Source organism: Lissotriton helveticus, chromosome 5_1 (genome assembly GCF_964261635.1).
Source record: "Lissotriton helveticus chromosome 5_1, aLisHel1.1, whole genome shotgun sequence".
In the NCBI taxonomy this organism is placed as follows: Eukaryota; Metazoa; Chordata; class Amphibia; order Caudata; family Salamandridae; genus Lissotriton; species Lissotriton helveticus.
Window position 1 is genome coordinate 63,767,588 of NC_136065.1, and position 22,765 is coordinate 63,790,352.

A 22,765-nucleotide genomic window follows, 5' to 3' on the forward strand; every position below is an offset into this window, starting at 1 on the left:
GAAGGCGCTATACGACGAGCGGTTTTGGTGGGATGCCTGTATTTTTTGTACAGGGGCGGGAGGCTTCGGTCGATACAGGAAGGGGCTACGCGCTGGGCTACTCGGAGAGGTGGGCGCCTAGAGAGGGCTGTAAGGGGTTGTATAGGGTGGGCTGCTGTGCACATACAATATTTTTCCTTATAGGGTGCAGCGGATTGAGCTGCACATTACTAGATGTCTGCACAAGAGTTTTATCTTTGTTTATGAGTGACCCACCAGTCGCTGTTTTGTCAATCATTAGGGATTTTAGCATTCCTTCTATTGCAGTCAGACGTGATAGTATAGGCTGTAGCAAGGTTGTTAGTCTCCTCAAGAGATCGAGGCATCATCACAGTTGGCACATTTTGCTGGGGTATATGCTCTGTGGCAATTAAGGTTTGGGTCGATTTCCTTGATCTTTTTAGCTTTCTTGGGTGTATTCAGTTTTTGAGGCTCTTTTCCTTTTCGGTAGTGTTTTTCCCTTTGCTGTTGCTGAGAGTACACGGCTAGGAGATGGTGATGGAAAAGACACTGCTAATTGATCCAAGTGGTCTGGCCCAACAGCCCCTTCCTGTGCGTCACTGTTTTCCAGTCATTATGACCAACCTTAGCCTCTATTGAGTTACCCCCTCCACCCAGCGACAGTCTCTTAGTCAGTGCGATTTGATTATCTCTAGCTGTGGTGGCTTTCAGCAAAAAGGAATCAAATTTAGAGATATGCCTCCCTCAGTTGTTATTGTATTTACCTTTTTCATACCGATGCGGTCTTCCGAGAGTTCTTATATCAGGAGTCAGAGAGGGGGCCCATTCCAGTCTCTGCCGGGCTCCGACTGGCGTGGCCGTGCCTGCCCTTGGCCCGGGCTTCCCCAGGCGCAATGGAGGATGGGGATTGTAGTCCCCCCAGCAGCGTGTTTCGCAGCTTTTCCCGGCCGTGACAAAAATGGAACTGCCCAGCGTCCAGCAAGGTGAGGTTCTGCTTCCAGTTAGGTTACCAGAGGTAAGGTAAAGTGTGGCTATAGAGTCATTAAAGTCTTTAACCACAGAAAAACACTTTTGGAGAGAGTCCACTCACCTCAGATCCAGCAGAGATAGACTCTGTCGTCGTGAATCCTCCACCCTATTTCCCGCTCCCTTGCGCTCATGCAGCGTGTGGACAGGCGGGCACCGGCAGACTAGCTTGAGATCAGTATAGTGTGGCACTGCCTCCTCAATCTCCAATCCGCAGGCGAACGTAGCCACTGTTAAGCCGCTAGTCTGCCACGTCCACGGTCCAGATGGTCTATGCAATCGTTGCCGGCTGTCTAACTGAGCCGGTTTGAGGGCTTATTGGGACTTACCCCCTTTAAAAAATATCGTATTGTTGGCCCTTTTACGTTCGTGTTGTTGTCCCTTGCACGGTTTCCTCAGCCTATCAAGGCTCTAGGGCTGTGTGGCTTGGAATCCTGTTTGGAGCTGTGCTTCTTGTAGGAGTGCAGCTGTGCAGGACAAACGCCAACCACTTCTAGGCATACGGGAGGGACTGCAGCCTTAGCCTGCTCCCCCACTCCTTGCCTCACATTGTCGTTTGCCCTCTGAAAGGAAGAGCTGGCTTGTCACCGCCTACCTCTGTCTACCTCTGCGCTGCTGCGCGCAGCCGCAAGATCTTCCCTGGGCTCGAGGCACAGGGCTCGCGACTTGCAGGTATAGAGTCACGGTCACGGCCCTGCTCAGCAGCGGCTCGGCAGTCTGGCAGCTCAGAGATCACTATGAAACAGTTAATAGAACTCTAGGAATGGTTTTGCAGCTTAATGGTTAGTGAACTTTCTGTCCTGCTCTTCATAGTTTCATTACTTACCAAGAATACTTACATTGAACCGCAGTGTCTTTGATAGACTCTCAAGCTATGCTTATTATGATTACTTAACCTTGCACGGTGGTGTCTTTGGCCCTGGCACTACAGAAAGCAGGACTCCATTCCCCCTACCTCTGGCATTGATTTGTACTGGGCTGATTTAACTATCAAATATGTTTTCCCTGATAGCAACAACAAAGCTGATACTGGTAGTTTTTGGCCTCTAATAAACTACTACATTGTTCTCCCTCTCATTCCCAGCGGCCGTCCTATGTACCAGGTTGTGTTGACACTCTTGCGCTTCCTGGCCTGGAACTACTTTGCCGATGTCCAGATGGAGGTGCTGAAGCTAACGCAGCATCCTGAAAACTGGAGTGTCCAAGCTCGGTGGCGGGTGACGGGGCTTCCCTTCCATGTGCTAATGTTCCGCTTCTACAAAAAAGATAAGACCGAACTGTACAGGTAAGTGTGGGCAGCAGGCTTCTCTGGGGATTAAGTGTCCGGTGGTCAGCAAACATCTGGTCAGTCTAGTCTTAAAATCGAACATGATCAGTTTGTTCAGGAGTTGTGAGAGATAAACTCTTGCTCTTCGATAAATTGTGCTGCGTTTGCTCCTTTCACTGGATCCTTTTTGTTTTACAGATGCTACGATGCCCATTCCACATTCTTTCTTGGCCCAGACGGCTTGATCTGCTACCACAAAGTGGATAAGGTGAGGCAGGGTATGCTTTAGACTATGAATAGATTATTCTGCGAGAGTCTGTTCTCTAAAATTGGCAGGAGAAAAAGTCAATGAATCTCATTTATCCACAACTTGAAAAAGGAGCGTGTTTCCTTTTTATCTTGCAAGTCCCTAAATCTGTTATTTGTTGGTCGAAAGGGGAACCATCTTTTGTGGCTCAATGAACTATGGCTATGAAAAGCTTAGAGGACGCTCCCCTTCTGTATTGGTTGAGGAATCAGGTTATGCTTTCCCCCGTTTCTTCAGATACTGTAAGAGATCCGCTAAGCTGATTTGCAGTAGCCCAAGGCCCAGGACATATGGTTTGGGGTAAAAGGCAACACGTTTTCAAGTGTATTTTGTCTTTGGGACAAGTAGACCCAACCCCTGCAGCACAAACCCTTTGGCTGCCAGTTTGCAGTACCACATTATGGATCAGGGAAGGGCTTTGCCTACAGTTGAGGTAATATTTGTGTCCATGGGTTAATGCTGTTCAAACTTGTATTCATGGTTCATTAATGCAAAGCCTTTTTAGGTCTCGCGCCTAGCGTTGCACTGCACAGAAGTGCTCGCGCAGCGCCAGACATTTAGGAGGTGAAAAACGGGGATGTGAGGCTGCCCTAGGAAAAGCACATGCACGAGCGTGTGCCTTTCCTTATGTGGCACGTTATTGGCCTTTGCGTGCGTGGTTTTTTGAAAGCCAGCACGCAATAGGCCAAAGGCGGGCGCTTTGCTCCGCCCACGACCTATTGGTGTCTATTACGCTCGGTGCGCGTGATAGACACCAATAGGCCATGTGGTTTCAATTATCGTGCCCAGACACGGGCAAGATAATTGAAACCACGTGTGTGGCTGTGGCTCGCGCGCCACTTTGCAGCTTGGGGTGAGCTTTCCGCCCGTTGAGCTCGCAGTGTGTTCCGCGCTCTCTGCTTGCAGTGTCGCCAGAGTATCCTCCGTGTGATAGTTGTGCTCTCTGCTCGTTAAGTATGCTCTCTCATGATGCATTATTGTACTTTCGGTGATGTCACCATGTGAAGATAATACTTTACTAATTTGTCACATTAGCTTGCTTAAAACGTGCTTTCCAATAAACGACAATTTGTATCTATGTGTACACCTTTTAACTTACAAAAAGGAAAAAATACTTTAGATGTCAGGAGCACTGCTCGGAAAGGCATCAGTAAAGAAACCGGCCTTGTAGAATTCAGATTGAGTTAGGAAGCAAATCGGAAAGGACTGCGATGTCAAGTGATTGCACGTGCACTCAGAGAGGCAAAGAGTACAGCGAAGCCTAAAAGCTATCACCACGTCACACACCAGCATCACATAGCCGCACTTTGAAATTCACACTGGAAAAATCTAAGGAACATTAAAGGCTTGTAAATCCGGAAGCGGCGCCAAGGAATAGAACATAGGAGAGGTGAAACGGTGCTGAACCACCCGTAGAAATGAAAAGAGGACAAATATAAAATGATTCAAAATTATTACATCATTCATACCATGCTTGCTCATCATCAGAAAAGGGCCTTTCAGGTTAACTTTAACAAAGTGTGTGAAAACAGTTTAATTAATAGACATGTTTTGCTACTTTTCATGATAATTACTAATCGTAATAAACATTATAAATTACAGAGATAAACTTAATAAAACATACCTCTAGGTATATCATTTGATTTATAAAATAATTATGTATGACATAGGCAAACACAAATGTAAGAAATAACGATCTGCCTATTCTGTTTTGCCTTAAAAAGAGGCTGTGCAAATTGGGAAGCTTGACTCTTTCAAAATGGCGGCCCGTCTCCTCTTTCATACGCCAGTGCACGTCGCTCTGTTTGTGTCCCCATTTGATGACGCAAGACCGTTATCCAGTGCTCTCTTAATTTTACTGAAACACTGTCCCCTGTTAAAGAACTACAACCCGGATGAGAGAAAATCCTGGGTGGGGAGGGTGGCGCGCAGGTTTGAGATGGCTCGAAGCCCTCAGCAGGAAGATGAATAAAGGCTGGCTGGAGCTGGAGAGCGATCCTGGTGAGCTGGGAGAGGAAATGGAACAGGGGATATAGTTGCTAGCTTTCAACACTGCACATATTTATTACCACTTCTTGACAGATGCTGTTCTCCATAAGAAGAGTACTGCAGTTATCCCACAGTCGTGAAACTAAGCCTTGCTAAAATACACTCTGCCTCCTTCTCAACACATTCACTTCAAATAGTGCTACCGCTTTCTCGCCGTTGCACACTCTGGCATCCTACCCTCTTTTTGTCCATATCCCTTCTCGCCAGTACTCCAACATCCACTCTTCTCCCCCGTAGCTTAGAGTATCGACTTTTGTTATCTCTTGTGTCCTATTTGACTGGAAGCTTTTTTAAAGTGCCTGCCATCCCAGTGGTCGTCTGGCTCTGGTTTTAAAACTGCCTATCTAATTAAACAAGTCTTCAGTTATTGTCTGAAGCTTATGAATGAGGTTGAGACCCAGGCGTCCATGGGTAGTGTTTCTTTTAGATAAAGTACTACACTGTAAAAGGACGACCTCCTCCCTTTCAGATGGAATTTAATGACTTTAAAGCAAGTCCCTGGGCTGAGCATGCTAATTAACATAAGAAAGTAAATGGCTGGGTGCCGTTTGATGTCAGCCCTTGAAAGGAATGCACATGTCCTTAAATATGTTCTGCCACCGGAAACCGCTGCAGTGCTCTTCAAGGTGATGACACACGCTTTCTTTACCCAGCTGCGAAGATCCTCCTACTGCTGCATACAGAATTCTTAGTCGTTCTATGAGATTTTTGGCAACAGTTATATAGAGCTAATTGCATGAGTGCAGCCTCGAATTTATTGCCATGCCTATCAACGCTGTGCTTTTTTTACTATGTTTTGCGCGAATATGTATAAGTTTCCGAAGCTGGAAAACGCAATTTGTTTCCATTTTATTACAATGTGGCTTGAGCAGCTCCAGATTTAGGCCAAACATATTAAATAGCATAAGCTGGTAAGGAGCAGCATGGGTGTGGCTGATCCACCCCCACATTCCTCTCTTTGGTGCACCCTCTTATTTTCTGTTTGTTTGTTTACTGTGGCTTGTTGCCCCCGTTTGGTACCTAGACATGTTTAACCCGTTGCTTGCTGCTTGTTGTAGTTGAAGTAAGTGGCATTGTTTTTATCTTCTGCTTATGTCCTCGACTCCCTGTTCAGACCGCTTTGTAGTGTGAAATGCAAGACAATTTTGGCAGTTGGAGATACCCTGAAAGTGGCTAAGCGGGGTGATTACCCCCTTCTGGTAGGGTGTCCTTTGACTTCCACATAAACTAGCTGTTGAGAGTAATGTGTCCTTTTCATTTTATTACGTAGACCAGTATCAGTCCTCCAGTGTCAATCACTCGTTCATTTTTAGGTCTCGCTTAGGCAGTGCTTGTGCTGTCTCTTTGAGAAATGCTGTATCTATATGGGCTTGAAAAAAGCCCATCTTTTTCATTGGTTCCTCTTGCTGCCCTTCCTAAATGCCTGCTTTTTATTGGTTAATATGCTTACTAGTCCCACCTTTTCTACTTTTGTAAACTCCCACTAGGACTGCCCCTGTTGTGTGTGCTGTTACGCTTCATGTTAATTTATAGGACTTGACGATCCCTCTTTTCTTTGTTGGCCTCCCTCTGCTCGTGCGTATTATCTTTACTTGTGTAGTCTGAAAGGATCCCGGCTGAATCATTAACGAGTGCTTCTGCTTCGCCGCTGATGCACATTCTGCACTTCGCAGGATGTTATTTTCCGTTTATTTAAAATTTTACAGGCTTCGCACAAAGTTGTTTTTGTTTTTGGTGCTTCTCCTGTTGTCGCTCCTCGCCACTCCCCCTCGCATTCAGGGTTTCTCCTGGCTGTCCTGACCGCACAACTCTCCGATGCTAGTGCTGGATTTTTTTTGTAGTTAATCTGAATTCCTGCCATTGTTTTAGCGACCACAACAAGCATCATGCATTTACATTGTATTTTTTTTTTGCACAGTTATACCGAGACTCAAACCTGGTTCCCCTGGTCCAAAGAGGTTACGCAACAGTCTCTCTCCTGCTAGTTTACTTATTCTTGTTTCATTTGTAATGCCAATAGTTCAAACTGTCACTAATGCGAGACCTATTGCATTGCAAATGCTTGTTTATTAGTGTGAGAGCTCTAAGTAAATGTTGTAAGCTCGGACTGCATTACTGATGGTGGTTCCGGTATAAAAATTTGTACACATGCTTTCAAAGTATAGCAATATGAGGCTATGCATAATACTCTGATTAGAAGCAAATATTTGCAGAAGCTTGAAAGCAATATTGACTATTCTTACAGGACACTCTTAGATGTTACAGGACACTCTTAGATCAGAGGAAGAACAGATCTACTGACTGATAGGAGTCCTGAAGGACTGGCCTGCTCCCGCTTGTAACTAGGAAAAAGAAGTATAGGCCAAGGGTCAGGCGGCTGACCTGTTCAAGCTACAGAGATACAAGTTACAAGAGACCTCCTTGCAACTGCTCAGTTCACAAATGGCATTTGGACTGGACCCTGCTGCTTTAACCCTCTGCTTGACACCCTGCGAGTTTCTTCGGCCCTCTCCTGAGGTTCTAGAGGGCCTAAAAAAGCTGTGTCGAATTGGGACTGAAAAGAATAGGTCAGGAGGTTTAATCTTTGACCAGGATGAACCTGGTTAGTGTATCCCTCCCTCCATCACGGCCTGCCTCAAATTGCACCCACGTCCTGGTCTACCATGACCATTGACTATCATTTTTGCTTTGTTCTTTTTGGTGCTTTTCCTACTTAACATTTTAAAATATATATCTCAAGTTTCCCCTACTGGTCTTTTGTCATTTTGTTAAAGTGTACTCTATTTTTCTAATTCGGTTTGGGATTTTTCTTTTTTTTGTATTTTGACTTTACTTTGTTTACTTTTACTTTGTTTCCGTCTTGCATAATTACTTCACTAATTGTCCTTAGTTTGAGCCTTGGCTACCGCCTGGTGTTGATTTAGGGGGTTCTAGGGTTGTCATTGTTCCTTGAGGTCGGAAGTCACCCTACACAAATATTGATCGAATTTACAGTACATGTTCTGCCTCCTTCATAACATCCAAGTTGTTTATTTGCATGTATTGCTACATCCGTGTATGCCGAAAAACCGTGCAAGAACTGGGTGTGGTGGTTAGTGACACACACATGGAAACGCAAGTGTATTTCTTCAAAGTAACAGTGTCCCTTTTAGAATTATTTGATCTGATCCTGCACTAGAGTGTCCAGGATATCATTGAAGGTGCGACTTTCGTATACACTTCATTGCCCCTATGTTTTTTTTGTCCTATTCTGATATTACTGTTGTAAACTAATTGTAGACTGTGAAGGGAGTGGAGCTGATAAAAATTGATACATTTTGGACGCAGAATAACCACATAGAAAGAAGTAAAACAATAACCGAATCTGTATAGAGGGATATTTTAGAAAGTTTAACCTTTAGTTTAAAAAAAGAATAAAAGTCCATGTTGCTAGGACTATCTTTTTTGGCTAAGAAAGAAAAGGGAAGCGGGTCATGATTAGAATTATAGAAGTCTTTCACCAATCTGATACCTTTTGGTGGCGCTCACAAAGAGGCCGTGCTGGGGTCAAAGTCCGTAGAAAGTTTAGATTGTACCATAAAGAAGACCATCTTGATTTACGAATAGGTTTGGATACTTTTTTGTCAATAATATATTTTAATGCATTAATCATGTCTAATATAATATGTTGAGAATTACCTAGAATAAGCTTAGAAGCTGTGAGAAAGGAAGGAGTGGAAAAAGGAGCACATAGCTCAGTTCAATGTAAATCCAAAGGGTTATATATTGGGAATCCGTAAGAACCAAAGTGCCCCGCGTGTGTGGCAGCCCGGGCTGAGACAGCTTCCTGGGCGCACACACAGCCGCACCAGAGTACTTCACAGGTCTTTAAAAGCCATTTACTTGTTAATGAGGCTTTGTTGTATTCCACCTCTTCTTAGCGCCCCTGCAGCTCCACTATGACTAGAAACGCCCGACCCCCATAGAGTCTCTTGGAGTCCGCGCTGCTGCGGTGGTGTTTGCTGACACTCTTTTAAAAAAAACAAAAAAACAGGTACAATGTCTGCAAGGTCCGCGGGCCGCCAAGGAAGGCTTGCCAGGTCATACTACGAGTACCCGTGGCCTAGAATGTGCAATGTCAGCACTTTTGCGTGCTAGAGTTTCCAATGTGGCTCTCGCTTGGAGACGCTTTTCGTCTAGAGTGGCGCTCATGCCTCCGATACGCCTTTCCACTCGTACAGCTCCTGTCCAGAGTTCTCATGAAGATCAGGAACAACTGGGCCCAAGTCATCCTTGTGTCTCTGGACTGGGTACGGAGAGTTTGGTTTCCCGAGCTTCTGAACAGGAGCATTGATCCTGCGATCGGGCTGTCTCTTTGGGAGGATCTTCTGTCAGAGCAGCAGGGGAGAGTCATCCACTCGAACCTGTCAGCTCTCCCCCTTCTTGCTTGGCGATTGAGTGGTGGCAGTTGGTAGCTTTCTCCCTTTCTCCCGAAGTCCATAATTCTGGCAGTCATGCGTCCCTCCACCAAGACTTTATATGCCTGCTGATGTAAAAAGTTTGTAACATATTGTACAGAAGAGTCTATTGACTCTCTTTCTACCTCCCTTTCTGACATTTTACTTTTTTATTTTGACCCCTGCCCAGCAGGCCTCTGCTCTGGACAATTTGAAAGAATTTCTGACTCATCTGCTTTCTTGTGGCTGCCTGACCAACCTTCCTTATTTGAATCACCCATTGTAAATAGGTTCCAAAAGGTCTTGTTCGTATGTTCCCAGTTTCTCCGTTCTTTATGCCTCAATGGAACGTTAATCTGGTTCTCACATTCCTCATTTGTGCTTTCGAGCCTCTTCAGCACTGTCCCCTCTGGCTTCTCACCATAAAAATAGGCTTTCTTGTGGCAATGACATCTGCTGGAGGGTGATTGAGCAGCAGGCTTTATGGTCCAACCCTCAATTACTGTCTGTGTTTCCAGAGAGACTGGTGCTTCGCACTAGGACCTCTTTCTTACTGAAAGTAGTTAAATCATTTCATGTGGGTAAATCAGTCAACTTGCCCACTTTCTACGCTCCTCCACATCCCTCTAAAGAAGTCGAGCGAAACCACTGCCTGGACCCAAAAAGAGTATTGTCGTTGTACCTTGACCTCACACGAGTTCTGAGTAGACGACCAACTCTTCGCGATGTATGTTGGAGTGAAGAAGGATTGGGCAGTGCATAAATGAACTATTTTGTGCTGGGTCGTTCTCTGCATCAAAATCTTTAATACACTGGACAAGAAGCAGCCACTGGAGGGCTTAAGTGCTCATACCACCATGGTTAAAGCTGCGACCACTGCATTGGCACGTGGAGTTCCAGTCCAGGACATCTGCCAGGCAGCAACGTGAGACTCCCTGCACACATTCACCAAGCATGATTGTCTGGACAGGCAGACCAGCAGGAATGGGCTCTTCACCTGGTCGGTCCTCCAGGACTTTCTAGTTTAGAATTTGTCCTCAGTCCACCACCGGGTATGGTATTGCTTGGGTATCTATTCAAAGGTAAGGAATCTGAGGCTAGATGTCTCTATCAGATGAACAAATTACTTATCTTCTGTAAAGCATTGTATGGTAGAGACAGTATCTAGATTCCTTACCGATCCACCCATCCTCTCCATTCTGCAGACCGATTTCTAGGGTTCTCCATCGTCCCTTTCAGGGCTCTAGTTTGGACATACCAGTGTCAGTACAATTAAGGGCTTCATGCTTATGGCATGAAAAGTAAATGAAGTCAGCGCGCCAATATGGCACCTATTAGGTGACGGAGACATCTTTTCCGGCGCGGACGACACCACCTACAGGCACGCCGGGGTATTGGTCATGCAAAAACGTTCCAGATGCAGTCTGAAGCATGGGGGAATTCAAAGGTAAGGAATCTGCGGCTAGATTTAGTCTCTATCAGATAATTCGTTACTGAAGGTATGTAACATGTTTGTCTATTCAGGCAGCAGTGCAGGTGCTTTGGGGCATGTTGATATCCAACTACAAATTATAAAGTAATGTGAGCGAGGTTTTGGGCAGGAGCACTGTCCATGTTTGTCCTGTGTCCTTTGCTTTTTAGGTCGAGCTGGTGTAGCAATGCGAAGCATTGCGTCCAGCGAAGTATCTATTGTTGGCCACTTCCTGGGAATCTGAGACAGGGGATGTGCACGCGGCGATTTCACCTCGTGGGCGCGCACGCCCTGCCCGGCGCCGTTTACATCTCCTATCCCACATTCTCAGCAACTGAATAACACATACACACACACAGCCACACTCACGCATGCACACACACACGCACACACACGCACACACACACTGCATACACACACGCACTCACACACACGCACACAGCCCCCCCCCCCCCTACCCACTCACCTGGCTCTTTAGTCTCGACTCCCCTGGTATCTCCGCCGCATCACCTGGTCTTCAAAATGTAAGGGATACTATTAGGCGCACACGCCAGTTCGTGCTCTCAGTTTAATGTCCTGTAGCCATCCTTTCGTAGAACAAATCAACGCTCTTGTTTTAACAACACATGGGCACTGAGCGTGAAAGAACTTTGCCGCACATGCGCAGTGTGTGTGGCAGCTCGCGCAGCTTACCTGTATTCTCTGGTTCCGGGTTGGTGGTGAGTGTCTGACGTTTGCATTTCCAACAGTAGCATCTAGCATCTCCCGAGCTCTCTCGCTCCTTTAGCGCTAGGGTCTTTCTCTTTCTCTCGACCCCTTGTTCCTACCACAAGCACCTCTGGGAAACGCCAGGCGTCTGTCAGTGGCCCCCAAAGTGACTGCCCTCTCTGCGCCAGGAACTATCCGTGACATGTAAGCTACATGCTGCCTTCTCCTGCAGTCACACCCCGCAACAAATGCTTGCTTCCTCGTTAGCCCCTCTCCTTTTAATTTTGAAGAAGAGACTTGTACCTCGGGAGCCCATCTGACCGCGACCTAGTTTCTCATTTGACTTCCATCCTCTCTGGTATGCATAAAAATTACGGAAGCCGTAGCTCCAGCTACTCGCGGCCCGCCACTGCAATGGGATTGTGATTTTTATGCTCGCAGCAGTAACGAGTTAGGGGCAAATTCCGAGGGGCTTATGTTCAAGCCCTTGTTTAAGGTAGTTGAGCATTTTGGAGAGATGGTTTTGGGACCGACTACCTCTCCCCCCCAAGCCCCCCCACCCCCTGCCCCCCTCCACCGAAACTTAAAGTCAGTGCTTAATACTTAAAAAAGACCAGATTTGAAGGTAAGTTGGTGCAGCGTATCCGGGCAGGTGTGTGCCCCCTCTCCCGCCACGTCTTCTTTTCGTGCACCAGACACACAGAGGTGTCTGAGAGGGAGCGATGCTGTAGAGCGTTCGTGGGGCTGTGTCAGGGGGGTACTGCACGAAGCACCCGGCAGGTACTGCTCGGGGTCTGGGTGCCCCATCGCATGCACACAAGAGCTGCATCTGAACATATTGGCACCCTTAACACCCCCCCTCCCGCCCCCTTCCCAGGCACACAGGACATGGTCGCTTCCATCACGAGGCATCTGCCCGGGAAGGCAGCTCCCACCTCTGTCTCTGGCAACAGAGATTCCCTGCAGACATCCTTTTTACAGCTCGAGAAACTCACAAATTCTAAATTAGATTAAGTAGTGAGAGCTGCAGTGGAAGGTTCGAACACAATTTAGTGCTATATTACATTCGTGCCATGTTGTCTTAAGAAAATGGTGCAGGCATTGTGGTTTACCTGAGGTGAGGAATGTGGCCAAGTGCCGACCAGGCTGGCTGCTACGAGTATAGGTCATCGAGAAAGCATAGTTTTTTAAGTGGGAACGCACTGCATGTGGGCATGCACTTCCACACCTGCGCTTTTCTCTCACTGTGACTGTGCCATAAGTAATGCAGTGTGAACTTGGCCAATGTAGCTTACAAGGGACTTGATACACCCACGGTGAAATGAGACGAAAAGCAGCTGGTTTTATATTGTGCCTAGGTTAAAAGTGCTAATAAACTAAATTAATATTGCTATACCCAGTGGATTTAAAAAACTTGACTATTTTGTTTAACATAGTACAGCCTATTGATAATTTTGTATGGTTTTATTATGCTCTATAATTACAAGCGGTAGGAGAAGGTTTTTTAAGGGAATGAAGACTTAATAACATCTTAAATCTACCGTTCACAAATAAATTTTGCTGTGACTGGGCCTATGGTTATCCTCCTTAACCTGCTGCTTGAAGTCACCTATTGCAGCCACCACTCCTGCATCAGCGTGCATTTGTTACAAATGTGCAGGGGTCGAGTCTGCCCTACAAAGGAAAAGCTGACATCTCGATGACCTATTCTTTGCCACTTCTGCATCCAATTGCTTAAGACTCAGAACTGTTCCTTCTGTTAAGGATGATGCTCTGTGTGTATTTAGGTGTCTGCACAGCAAGAACATAGCCGAAGGTAGTGGCGCAATGTACCTCGCCGGTGTCCTAGATAAGTCATAGATCGTTTGCCGCAAAGAAGGGGAGTTGTTTGATGAGTGGAGAGGAAAGGTGCTTTTAACGTGTTGAGAGTTTATTCTTGGATTTTGTCTCTCGTCTGGCAATGTCCTGGTTGTGAGTTGAGACCTGCTAGAAATGGTTACATTTGTCAGCCAAATAGACATGAGTACAGTACATGATGGTCTTCTGGATGATGTGGTATCGCCCTCTATCTATCGCCCTCACTCTATCTATCGCCCTCTATCTATCGCCCTCTATCTATCTATCGCCCTCACTCTATCTATCGCCCTCTATCTATCTATCGCCCTCTATCTATCTATCGCCCTCTATCTATCTATCGCCCTCTATCTATCTTTCGCCCTCTATCTATCTATCGCCCTCTATCTATCTATCGCCCTCACTCTATCTATCGCCCTCTATCTATCTATCGCCCTCTATCTATCTATCGCCCTCTATCTATCTATCGCCCTCACTCTATCTATCGCCCTCTATCTATCTATCGCCCTCTATCTATCTATCGCCCTCTATCTATCTATCGCCCTCACTCTATCTATCGCCCTCTATCTATCTATCGCCCTCTATCTATCTATCGCCCTCTATCTATCTATCGCCCTCTATCTATCTATCGCCCTCTATCTATCTATCGCCCTCTATCTATCTATCGCCCTCTATCTATCTATCGCCCTCTATCTATCTATCGCCCTCTATCTATCTATCGCCCTCTATCTATCTATCGCCCTCTATCTATCTATCGCCCTCTATCTATCTATCGCCCTCTATCTATCGCCCTCTATCTATCGCCCTCTATCTATCGCCCTCTATCTATCTGCCTCTATCTATCGCCCTCTATCTATCGCCCTCTATCTATCGCCCTCTATCTATCGCCCTCTATCTATCGCCCTCTATCTATCGCCCTCTATCTATCGCCCTCCCTCTGTCGCCCTCCCTCTGTCGCCCTCCCTCTGTCGCCCTCCCTCTGTCGCCCTCCCTCTGTCGCCCTCCCTCTGTCGCCCTCCCTCTGTCGCCCTCCCTCTGTCGCCCTCCCTCTGTCGCCCTCCCTCTGTCGCCCTCCCTCTGTCGCCCTCCCTCTGTCGCCCTCCCTCTGTCGCCCTCCCTCTGTCGCCCTCCCTCTGTCGCCCTCCCTCTGTCGCCCTCCCTCTGTCGCCCTCCCTCTGTCGCCCTCCCTCTGTCGCCCTCCCTCTGTCGCCCTCCCTCTGTCGCCCTCCCTCTGTCGCCCTCCCTCTGTCGCCCTCCCTCTGTCGCCCTCCCTCTGTCGCCCTCCCTCTGTCGCCCTCCCTCTGTCGCCCTCCCTCTGTCGCCCTCCCTCTGTCGCCCTCCCTCTGTCGCCCTCCCTCTGTCGCCCTCCCTCTGTCGCCCTCCCTCTGTCGCCCTCCCTCTGTCGCCCTCCCTCTGTCGCCCTCCCTCTGTCGCCCTCCCTCTGTCGCCCTCCCTCTGTCGCCCTCCCTCTGTCGCCCTCCCTCTGTCGCCCTCCCTCTGTCGCCCTCCCTCTGTCGCCCTCCCTCTGTCGCCCTCCCTCTGTCGCCCTCCCTCTGTCGCCCTCCCTCTGTCGCCCTCCCTCTGTCGCCCTCCCTCTGTCGCCCTCCCTCTGTCGCCCTCCCCACAGCATCGCTCGTCGCCACCACAACATCACTCGTCGCCACCACAACATCACTCGTCGCCACCACAACATCACTCGTCGCCACCATTTAACAACTGGTTCAAATATGTTCTCTCAATGTTTGAAGTTTTCTTACAAATGTCACAAAAAAGATTGTTGGACCCGGCCTCGTGGCGTGGTTCACCTCTGTCCCTCCACACCCTGTGAGCGTAGGCCTGTACCCCGAGTCCCCTGCGCAGCCACCCCGTTAGTGTAGCCTGCAACCCGAGCCTGGTCGTCCTACCCAGTGACGCCTAGATCCCCCGAGACCCTTGACCAGGCCTGCCTTTCCCGCTCCTCGCCCGGCTCCGAGCGCCTAACCATGCATGCCCCACAAGGCCCGGACGCCATCTTCCCTTCCCGACATCCCTGTCTCCCTAGGCCTAGCGTGACCCCGGCCCCAGCGAAGCCCAGACTCCAAAGGCGCGCCAGTCCCGGCTGGGGGGTAAAGGGCTCCCCGAGTGAGATAAGCCAGGGAGTTTCGATGGCACCTCCGGCCTCCCCTGAGGGGCTGGTTTCTGTCACACCTTTGGCCCTCCCCTGTGGGCCAGTTTGGATCACCCCTCTGGCCTCCCCGAGGGCTGGCTCCAGACCCGCTGGGCGTCTGGGAATTCCCGGACCCATCTTTCAAAGGGATCAAAGAGCCAACCGCCGGACCTCGCCGACGACCAGCCCCCAGGGCCGGAGACCTCTGCCTGCGAGGGTCCGGAGATCAAAGAGTAGAAGGACTATAACTGGGCCCGCCTGACAACTAGCGGGCAGTTGTATCTTGGACCTGAAGCCTGCTGATCTGATCGCGGCTGACCCTAAGAAGACTCACCTGGAACCTCTGAGCCCTGCTGACGCTGTCGCGGCTCCTTCTTCGCCTTAAGGAACTGAACCACCGGAGCCCTGCTGACGCTGTCGCGGCTCAATCTCTAGAGACCACCGGAGCCCTGCTGACGCTGTCGCGGCTCGATCTCTAAAGACCACCGGAGCCCTGCTGACGCTGTCGCGGCTCGACATCTAAGACCATCGGAGCCCTGCTGACGCTGTCGCGGCTCGAGCTGAACTTGCAACCATCCGAGCCCTGCCGACGCTGTCGCGGCTCTCACGAACTTCTCCAGATTAAGCCCTGCTGACCTCGTCGCGGCTCGAGGAGTACTCTGGTCCGGTTGGACCATCGAGACCACCATCACGACCGGGCCGACTCTACGAAGGTGAGGCAGCCAGTACGACCACCATCCCGTAACCCCCGGCTCGAGGATTGAGAGCTGTGCGTGGGGTACGCCTCGTACTGACCCAGAGACTAAAAGACTGTCCCGCTTCCCCCTTCCCGAATCCTCAGAGACTTTGTGGTCCTGTTGCCACTGGGTATATAAGAGTGCTTCCTTCATTATTTGCTTATATAAAGAACTTGTTCCTAAAACCCAACGGTGTGGTGTCTGTTCATAGTGTGGTGTGAGCTCAGTGTGTACGATCCCAAACCCAAAGGCCTCCCCGGCGAGGACCTCACAATCAAGACTCGGCAAGTTCTGTGGGAGAGGTGGATCTTGGGGTGTCTGGGTGAGCACAACCTGGCCCTCGGAGATTGCCCCTTCTAACATTGGTGGCAGCGTCGCGATAAGAACCTACGTCTAGGGATCGTACAGTACTGACACACTACCCGAACAAAGAGCAGCCATGAGCGTCACTACCGACAAGACCACCTTCCAGATGGAGCTTCTGGGAGACTATTCGCACCGTGAGCTCAAGCAATTCTGCAAAGATCTCCATATCCCGTCAACGGGATTAAACACCAAAGAGGACTTCCAACAAGCTCTAACAGCCTGGGTGGAGACCGGAGCCCAACCTCCAGCACCGACGGAAGCCGATGGAGGGGGAGCACCCCTGATCGAAACCCACGCCCCAGAGCAAGAAAGAGCAAAGTCCCCGACGCGGACTTACAGCCCCGAGAGAGGTCTGTCTCGAGAAGATATGACCGACCGAGAGCGCAACCGAAACCACGAGCTAGAACTAGCCCGTTTGAAAATGGAAGGAGAACTCAAGCTGGCCGAGCAGAAGCTAGCCATCGAGCAGCTGCGGCTGCAAGGAGAACTGGAGGAGAAGAAGCTCCAGCGAGAACATGACGGAAAGAAGCTCCAGCTGGAGCACGAGCGCAGCATATTGGAAATCGAACTAAAGGCCCGGAACGAAGGCAACAAAACAGCAGCGACCCGAGAGTCTGGTCCCCCAGTGGAACCCAAGGTCCACATCCCCAAGGATGTAGTCAAAGAATATTATAAAAACGATGACATCCAGCAATGGTTCAAGGCCTACGAGGTAGCTATGACCTCACACCGAGTTCCACAGAAAGATTGGGGAGCCGGGCTGTGGGGTCGATTCCTGAGTGAGGGGAGAGACACCCTACTCGACCTACCGTCTGCCGAACAGACCTCCTACAGCCACATGAAAGAGGCCCTCCTCACAAGGTACGGGCTCACTCCAGAAATGTACCGCCAACGCTTCCGAGAATGCAAGAAGATCCCCGGCACCACGTGGGTAGAATATGTCAATTTCTACAGCCGGGCCCTGGAAGGGTGGATCAAGGGCAGCAAAGTATCCACCTTCGAGGGGCTCATCGACCTCATTGCGTATGAGCACTTGTCCCTGAATTGCTTTGTGGAACTCCGACAGCACCTCCTGGACAGCAAGTTGGCCGACCCCCGGAAGCTGGCCGTCGAGGCCGATCGCTGGGTTAGCACCAGAGTACCCCGGGGGCCCGGGGGGGACACTGGCCGGAACGAACAAGGACCACCCCGCCCGAGGGGAGGAGGGGGTCAGAATAGACAGAGGGGTTCCCAGGTAGGGTCCCCGCGCAGTCCCCCCAGAAACCAGCCAGGTACCTCGCCTCCCACAGCGCGCGCAGGGTTTCCCCCAGCTAGGCCAGGGCCCCGGGTCAGCCAAGCCTGCTACCATTGCCAGAAACCCGGGCACTATGCCAATGACCCCCGCTGCCCCTTGTTCCAGAAGCCTGCCGCTGCAGGGCCCCCAGTGCGCCACATCACCTCCGTAGCCCTAGAAGAGGAGGGGGAGGAAGAGTTCGAGGGAGCTGAACCCGCAGCTATGATGTTAGTCTCCTTGGGTGATAGGGAGATGGTCCCCGGAGCTCCCCTACCCGACAACACAGAGAAGTACCGGCAGCAGGTGACTATCAATGGCCATCACATAGGGGCGCTCCGAGACACTGGGGCCAGTATCACCGCCGTCAAACGGCACCTCGTCACCGAAGCCCAGATTGTTCCCCACATCTCCTGCAGGGTGATCGCAGCCGATAACTCTGTCCGCACCTGCCGGATAGCTCAAGTCCCGTTCGAGTGGGGGGGGCGTCTCTGGAGAGTTACGAGTGGCGGTCAGCTCCGACATGCCGGTGGACTGCCTGCTCGGCAACGATCTAGAGAGCTCCCCATGGCAGCAGGTTGAGAAAAGGACCCACTTAGAGATGGTGGGCCTACCCGAGTGGGCCTGTGTGAGTACCCGGTCGATGACCGCCCGAAGGACCGCCCCCGAAGGGGTGACCTTAGAGGCGGCCCCGGCGACCCCCGAGGACCCCGAGGTCCCTGAACCCTTTGAGACCCCTGAGCTATTCCCCGGGGAGAGCTTCCCCCTTGACGCAGGGCCCCTCGGCCCCGACGTCGAACCAACCCCGAGCTTGGGCGACCTTCCTGAGCTGGCCCAATGGCGCCAGGAAGGGGGACCGTCCCGAGAAGAGTTCTGCCTAGAGCAGACATCCTGCCCATCCCTGGTGGGGCCGCGGCAGCAGGCCGCCGCCCAGGCCGCCGGTGACCAGTCCGGCTCCCACTTTATCTATTGGGAAAACGGCCTATTATACAGCGAGCATAAGTCCGCCGAGCTAGGGTCCGGCCGAGTGCTGGTGGTCCCCCTACGCTTCCGCGGCTTTCTCCTGAACCTGGCCCATGACGTGCCCCTGGCGGGACACTTGGGACAAGACAAAACGTACCAGCGCCTGGTCACCCACTTCTACTGGCCGGGCATGCGCTCCGATGTGGAGGCCCACTGTAAATCCTGCCCCACTTGTCAGTCCAGCGGAAAGAGCGGAGGGAAGCGCAAGGCTCCTCTCCAACCCTTCCCCGTGGTCAGTACCCCCTTTGAGAGGGTGGGAATCGACATTGTGGGCCCACTCGACCCCCGAACCTCCTTGGGGCACCGCTTTATCCTGGTGCTGGTAGACCATGCCACCCGATACCCCGAAGCCGTTCCTCTCCGAACGGTGACCGCCCCCGTAGTGGGGCGGGCCCTCATGGTCATCTTCTCCCGGGTGGGATTCCCTCGAGAGGTCGTCAGTGACCGAGGGACCAACTTCATCTCGAAATACATGAAGTCCCTTTGGCAACAATGCGGGGTGACGTACAAGTTCACCACCCCATACCACCCCCAGGGTAACGGTCTGGTGGAACGCTTCAACCGGACCCTCAAGGGAATGATCATGGGACTCGAAGAGCCCCTGAGGCGTAAGTGGGACGTCCTCCTTCCCTGTCTCCTCTTCGCGTACCGCGAAGTCCCCCAGAAATCCCTGGGGTTCAGCCCCTTCGAACTGCTCTACGGGCACCCCGTCCGGGGACCCCTCACCCTGGTCAAGGAAGGGTGGGAGACGGCGGCCCCAGAGCCCCCTCCCGATGTGTTTCGATACATTTTGGCCCTCCGGAACCAGACGAGGAAGTTCCGAGAGCTGGCCGAGGCAAACCTCGAAGCCAGCCAAGAAGAAATGAAACGGTGGTATGACCAAAATGCCACTCTGGTCGAGTTTCAGCCCGGACAGCAGGTCTGGGTTATGGCCCCCGTAGAGCCCTGTGCCCTGCAAGACAAGTGGACAGGGCCCTTCAAGGTGGTAGAGCGCAAGAGTCAGGTGACCTACCTCATCGATGTAGAGTCCCCCAGGAACCCCTTGCGGGTCCTTCACCGCCTCAAGCCCCACTTCGCCCGGTCCGAGTTGAGCTTGCTCCTCGCCACGGACGATGGGGAAGAAGAAGAAACGGAGCCTCTCCCCGATCTCCTGTGCGTGAAAGAAAAAGATGGCTCCGTAGAGGGGGTGAGTCTCTCCTCCTCCCTCTCTCCCGAGCAGCGCGAGGACTGTCGCCAGTTGTTGGGACAGTTTTCGGACCTCTTCTCCCTCACCCCCGGCGTCACCAACTGGTGCGTCCACGACGTGGACACCGGGGACAGCCCACCGGTACGGCACCGAGCCTACCGCGTCCCTGACCGAGTCCGGGCCTGTATCAAGGCCGAGGTATCAAAGATGCTAGCTCTCGGGGTGGTCGAAGCCTCTAACAGCCCATGGGCTAGTCCCGTGGTCCTGGTTCCGAAGGCAGCCGCCCCCGGTGCTGTTCCCGAGCTAAGGTTCTGCGTTGACTACCGCGGGCTCAACGCAGTCACCAGAACCGATGCTCATCCCATCCCCCGAGCCGACGAGCTTATCGATCGCCTCGGGGCTGCTCGCTTCCTTAGCACGTTCGACCTGACCAGTGGATACTGGCAGATCGCCCTCACCGAGGGAGCAAAGGAAAGATCCGCTTTTTCCACCCCGGATGGTCACTACCATTTCCGGGTGATGCCCTTCGGGATGAAGAACGCCCCCGCCACCTTCCAGAGGCTGGTGAACCAGGTATTGGCGGGGTTGGAGGAGTTCAGCGCTGCGTATCTGGACGATATCGCAGTGTACAGTTCCCACTGGCCCGAGCACCTCCAGCACCTCTGGGCGGTGCTGACGGCCCTGAGAAGGGCCGGTCTCACCATTAAGGCAAGCAAGTGCCAGATCGGACAAGGGTCCGTAATCTACCTCGGGCACCAGGTCGGAAGCGGCCTCGTAGCCCCCCTCCAGCCCAAGATCGATGCCATCGTGGCCTGGGAGGCCCCCACGACCCAGACGGAAGTGCGGGCGTTTCTAGGGCTCACGGGGTACTACCGCCGGTTCATCAAGAGTTACGGCAGCATCGTAGCCCCCCTCATGGAGTTAACCTCCAAAAACCAGCCAAAGAAAGTCAGCTGGACCCCCGCCTGCCAAGAGGCGTTCGAAACGTTAAAAGACGCCATGTGCACTGCCCCCATCTTGCAGGCCCCCGACTACTCACGAGAGTTTGTAGTCCAGACGGACGCGTCCGAGCATGGCATCGGGGCCGTCCTGTCCCAGGTGAATGAGAATGGCCTAGACCAACCAGTGGCATTCATTAGCCGGAGGCTACTCCCTCGAGAACAAAGGTGGAGCACCATCGAGCGGGAGGCCTTCGCGGTAGTTTGGGCCCTGAAGAAGCTGAGGCCCTACCTGTTCGGTACTCACTTCCGGGTCCAGACCGACCACCGACCTCTCCGGTGGCTAATGCAGATGAGAGGGGAGAATCCCAAATTGCTGCGCTGGTCCATCTCCCTCCAGGGGATGGACTTCACTGTCGAACACCGGCCGGCGCGGACCACGCCAACGCTGACGGCCTGTCCCGATTCTTCCGCCTCAGCGAAGAGAACCCCCAAGAGGATGGGTAGGTCTCCCCGCCTTCAGCTGGGGGGGACGCGTGTTGGACCCGGCCTCGTGGCGTGGTTCACCTCTGTCCCTCCACACCCTGTGAGCGTAGGCCTGTACCCCGAGTCCCCTGCGCAGCCACCCCGTTAGTGTAGCCTGCAACCCGAGCCTGGTCGTCCTACCCAGTGACGCCTAGATCCCCCGAGACCCTTGACCAGGCCTGCCTTTCCCGCTCCTCGCCCGGCTCCGAGCGCCTAACCATGCATGCCCCACAAGGCCCGGACGCCATCTTCCCTTCCCGACATCCCTATCTCCCTAGGCCTAGCGTGACCCCGGCCCCAGCGAAGCCCAGACTCCAAAGGCGCGCCAGTCCCGGCTGGGGGGTAAAGGGCTCCCCGAGTGAGATAAGCCAGGGAGTTTCGATGGCACCTCCGGCCTCCCCTGAGGGGCTGGTTTCTGTCACACCTTTGGCCCTCCCCTGTGGGCCAGTTTGGATCACCCCTCTGGCCTCCCCGAGGGCTGGCTCCAGACCCGCTGGGCGTCTGGGAATTCCCGGACCCATCTTTCAAAGGGATCAAAGAGCCAACCGCCGGACCTCGCCGACGACCAGCCCCCAGGGCCGGAGACCTCTGCCTGCGAGGGTCCGGAGATCAAAGAGTAGAAGGACTATAACTGGGCCCGCCTGACAACTAGCGGGCAGTTGTATCTTGGACCTGTAGCCTGCTGATCTGATCGCGGCTGACCCTAAGAAGACTCACCTGGAACCTCTGAGCCCTGCTGACGCTGTCGCGGCTCCTTCTTCGCCTTAAGGAACTGAACCACCGGAGCCCTGCTGACGCTGTCGCGGCTCGATCTCTAGAGACCACCGGAGCCCTGTTGACGCTGTCGCGGCTCGATCTCTAAAGACCACCGGAGCCCTGCTGACGCTGTCGCGGCTCGACATCTAAGACCATCGGAGCCCTGCTGACGCTGTCGCGGCTCGAGCTGAACTTGCAACCATCCGAGCCCTGCTGACGCTGTCGCGGCTCTCACGAACTTCTCCAGATCAAGCCCTGCTGACCTCGTCGCGGCTCGAGGAGTACTCTGGTCCGGCTGGACCATCGAGACCACCATCACGACCGGGCCGACTCGACGAAGGTGAGGCAGCCAGTACGACCACCATCCCGTAACCCCCGGCTCGAGGATTGAGAGCTGTGCGTGGGGTACGCCTCGTACTGACCCAGAGACTAAAAGACTGTCCCGCTTCCCCCTTCCCGAATCCTCAGAGACTTTGTGGTCCTGTTGCCACTGGGTATATAAGAGTGCTTCCTTCATTATTTGCTTATATAAAGAACTTGTTCCTAAAACCCAATGGTGTGGTGTCTGTTCGTAGTGTGGTGTGAGCTCAGTGTGTACGATCCCAAACCCAAAGGCCTCCCCGGCGAGGACCTCACAATCAAGACTCGGCAAGTTCTGTGGGAGAGGTGGATCTTGGGGTGTCTGGGTGAGCACAACCTG

General features: G+C 52.1%; 1 protein-coding gene across 1 annotated transcript in view; it reads left to right on the top strand.

Moving 5' to 3' along the window:
• Window positions 1–22,765, top strand: part of C5_1H6orf136 (chromosome 5_1 C6orf136 homolog) — a 140,531-nt gene that overhangs the window by 116,134 nt on the left and 1,632 nt on the right. The window contains exons 4-5 of the mRNA XM_078641708.1: window positions 2,111–2,311; window positions 2,492–2,561. Coding sequence (XP_078497834.1) covers window positions 2,111–2,311; window positions 2,492–2,561 — 271 coding nt within the window. The remainder of the gene's footprint in view (window positions 1–2,110; window positions 2,312–2,491; window positions 2,562–22,765) is intronic.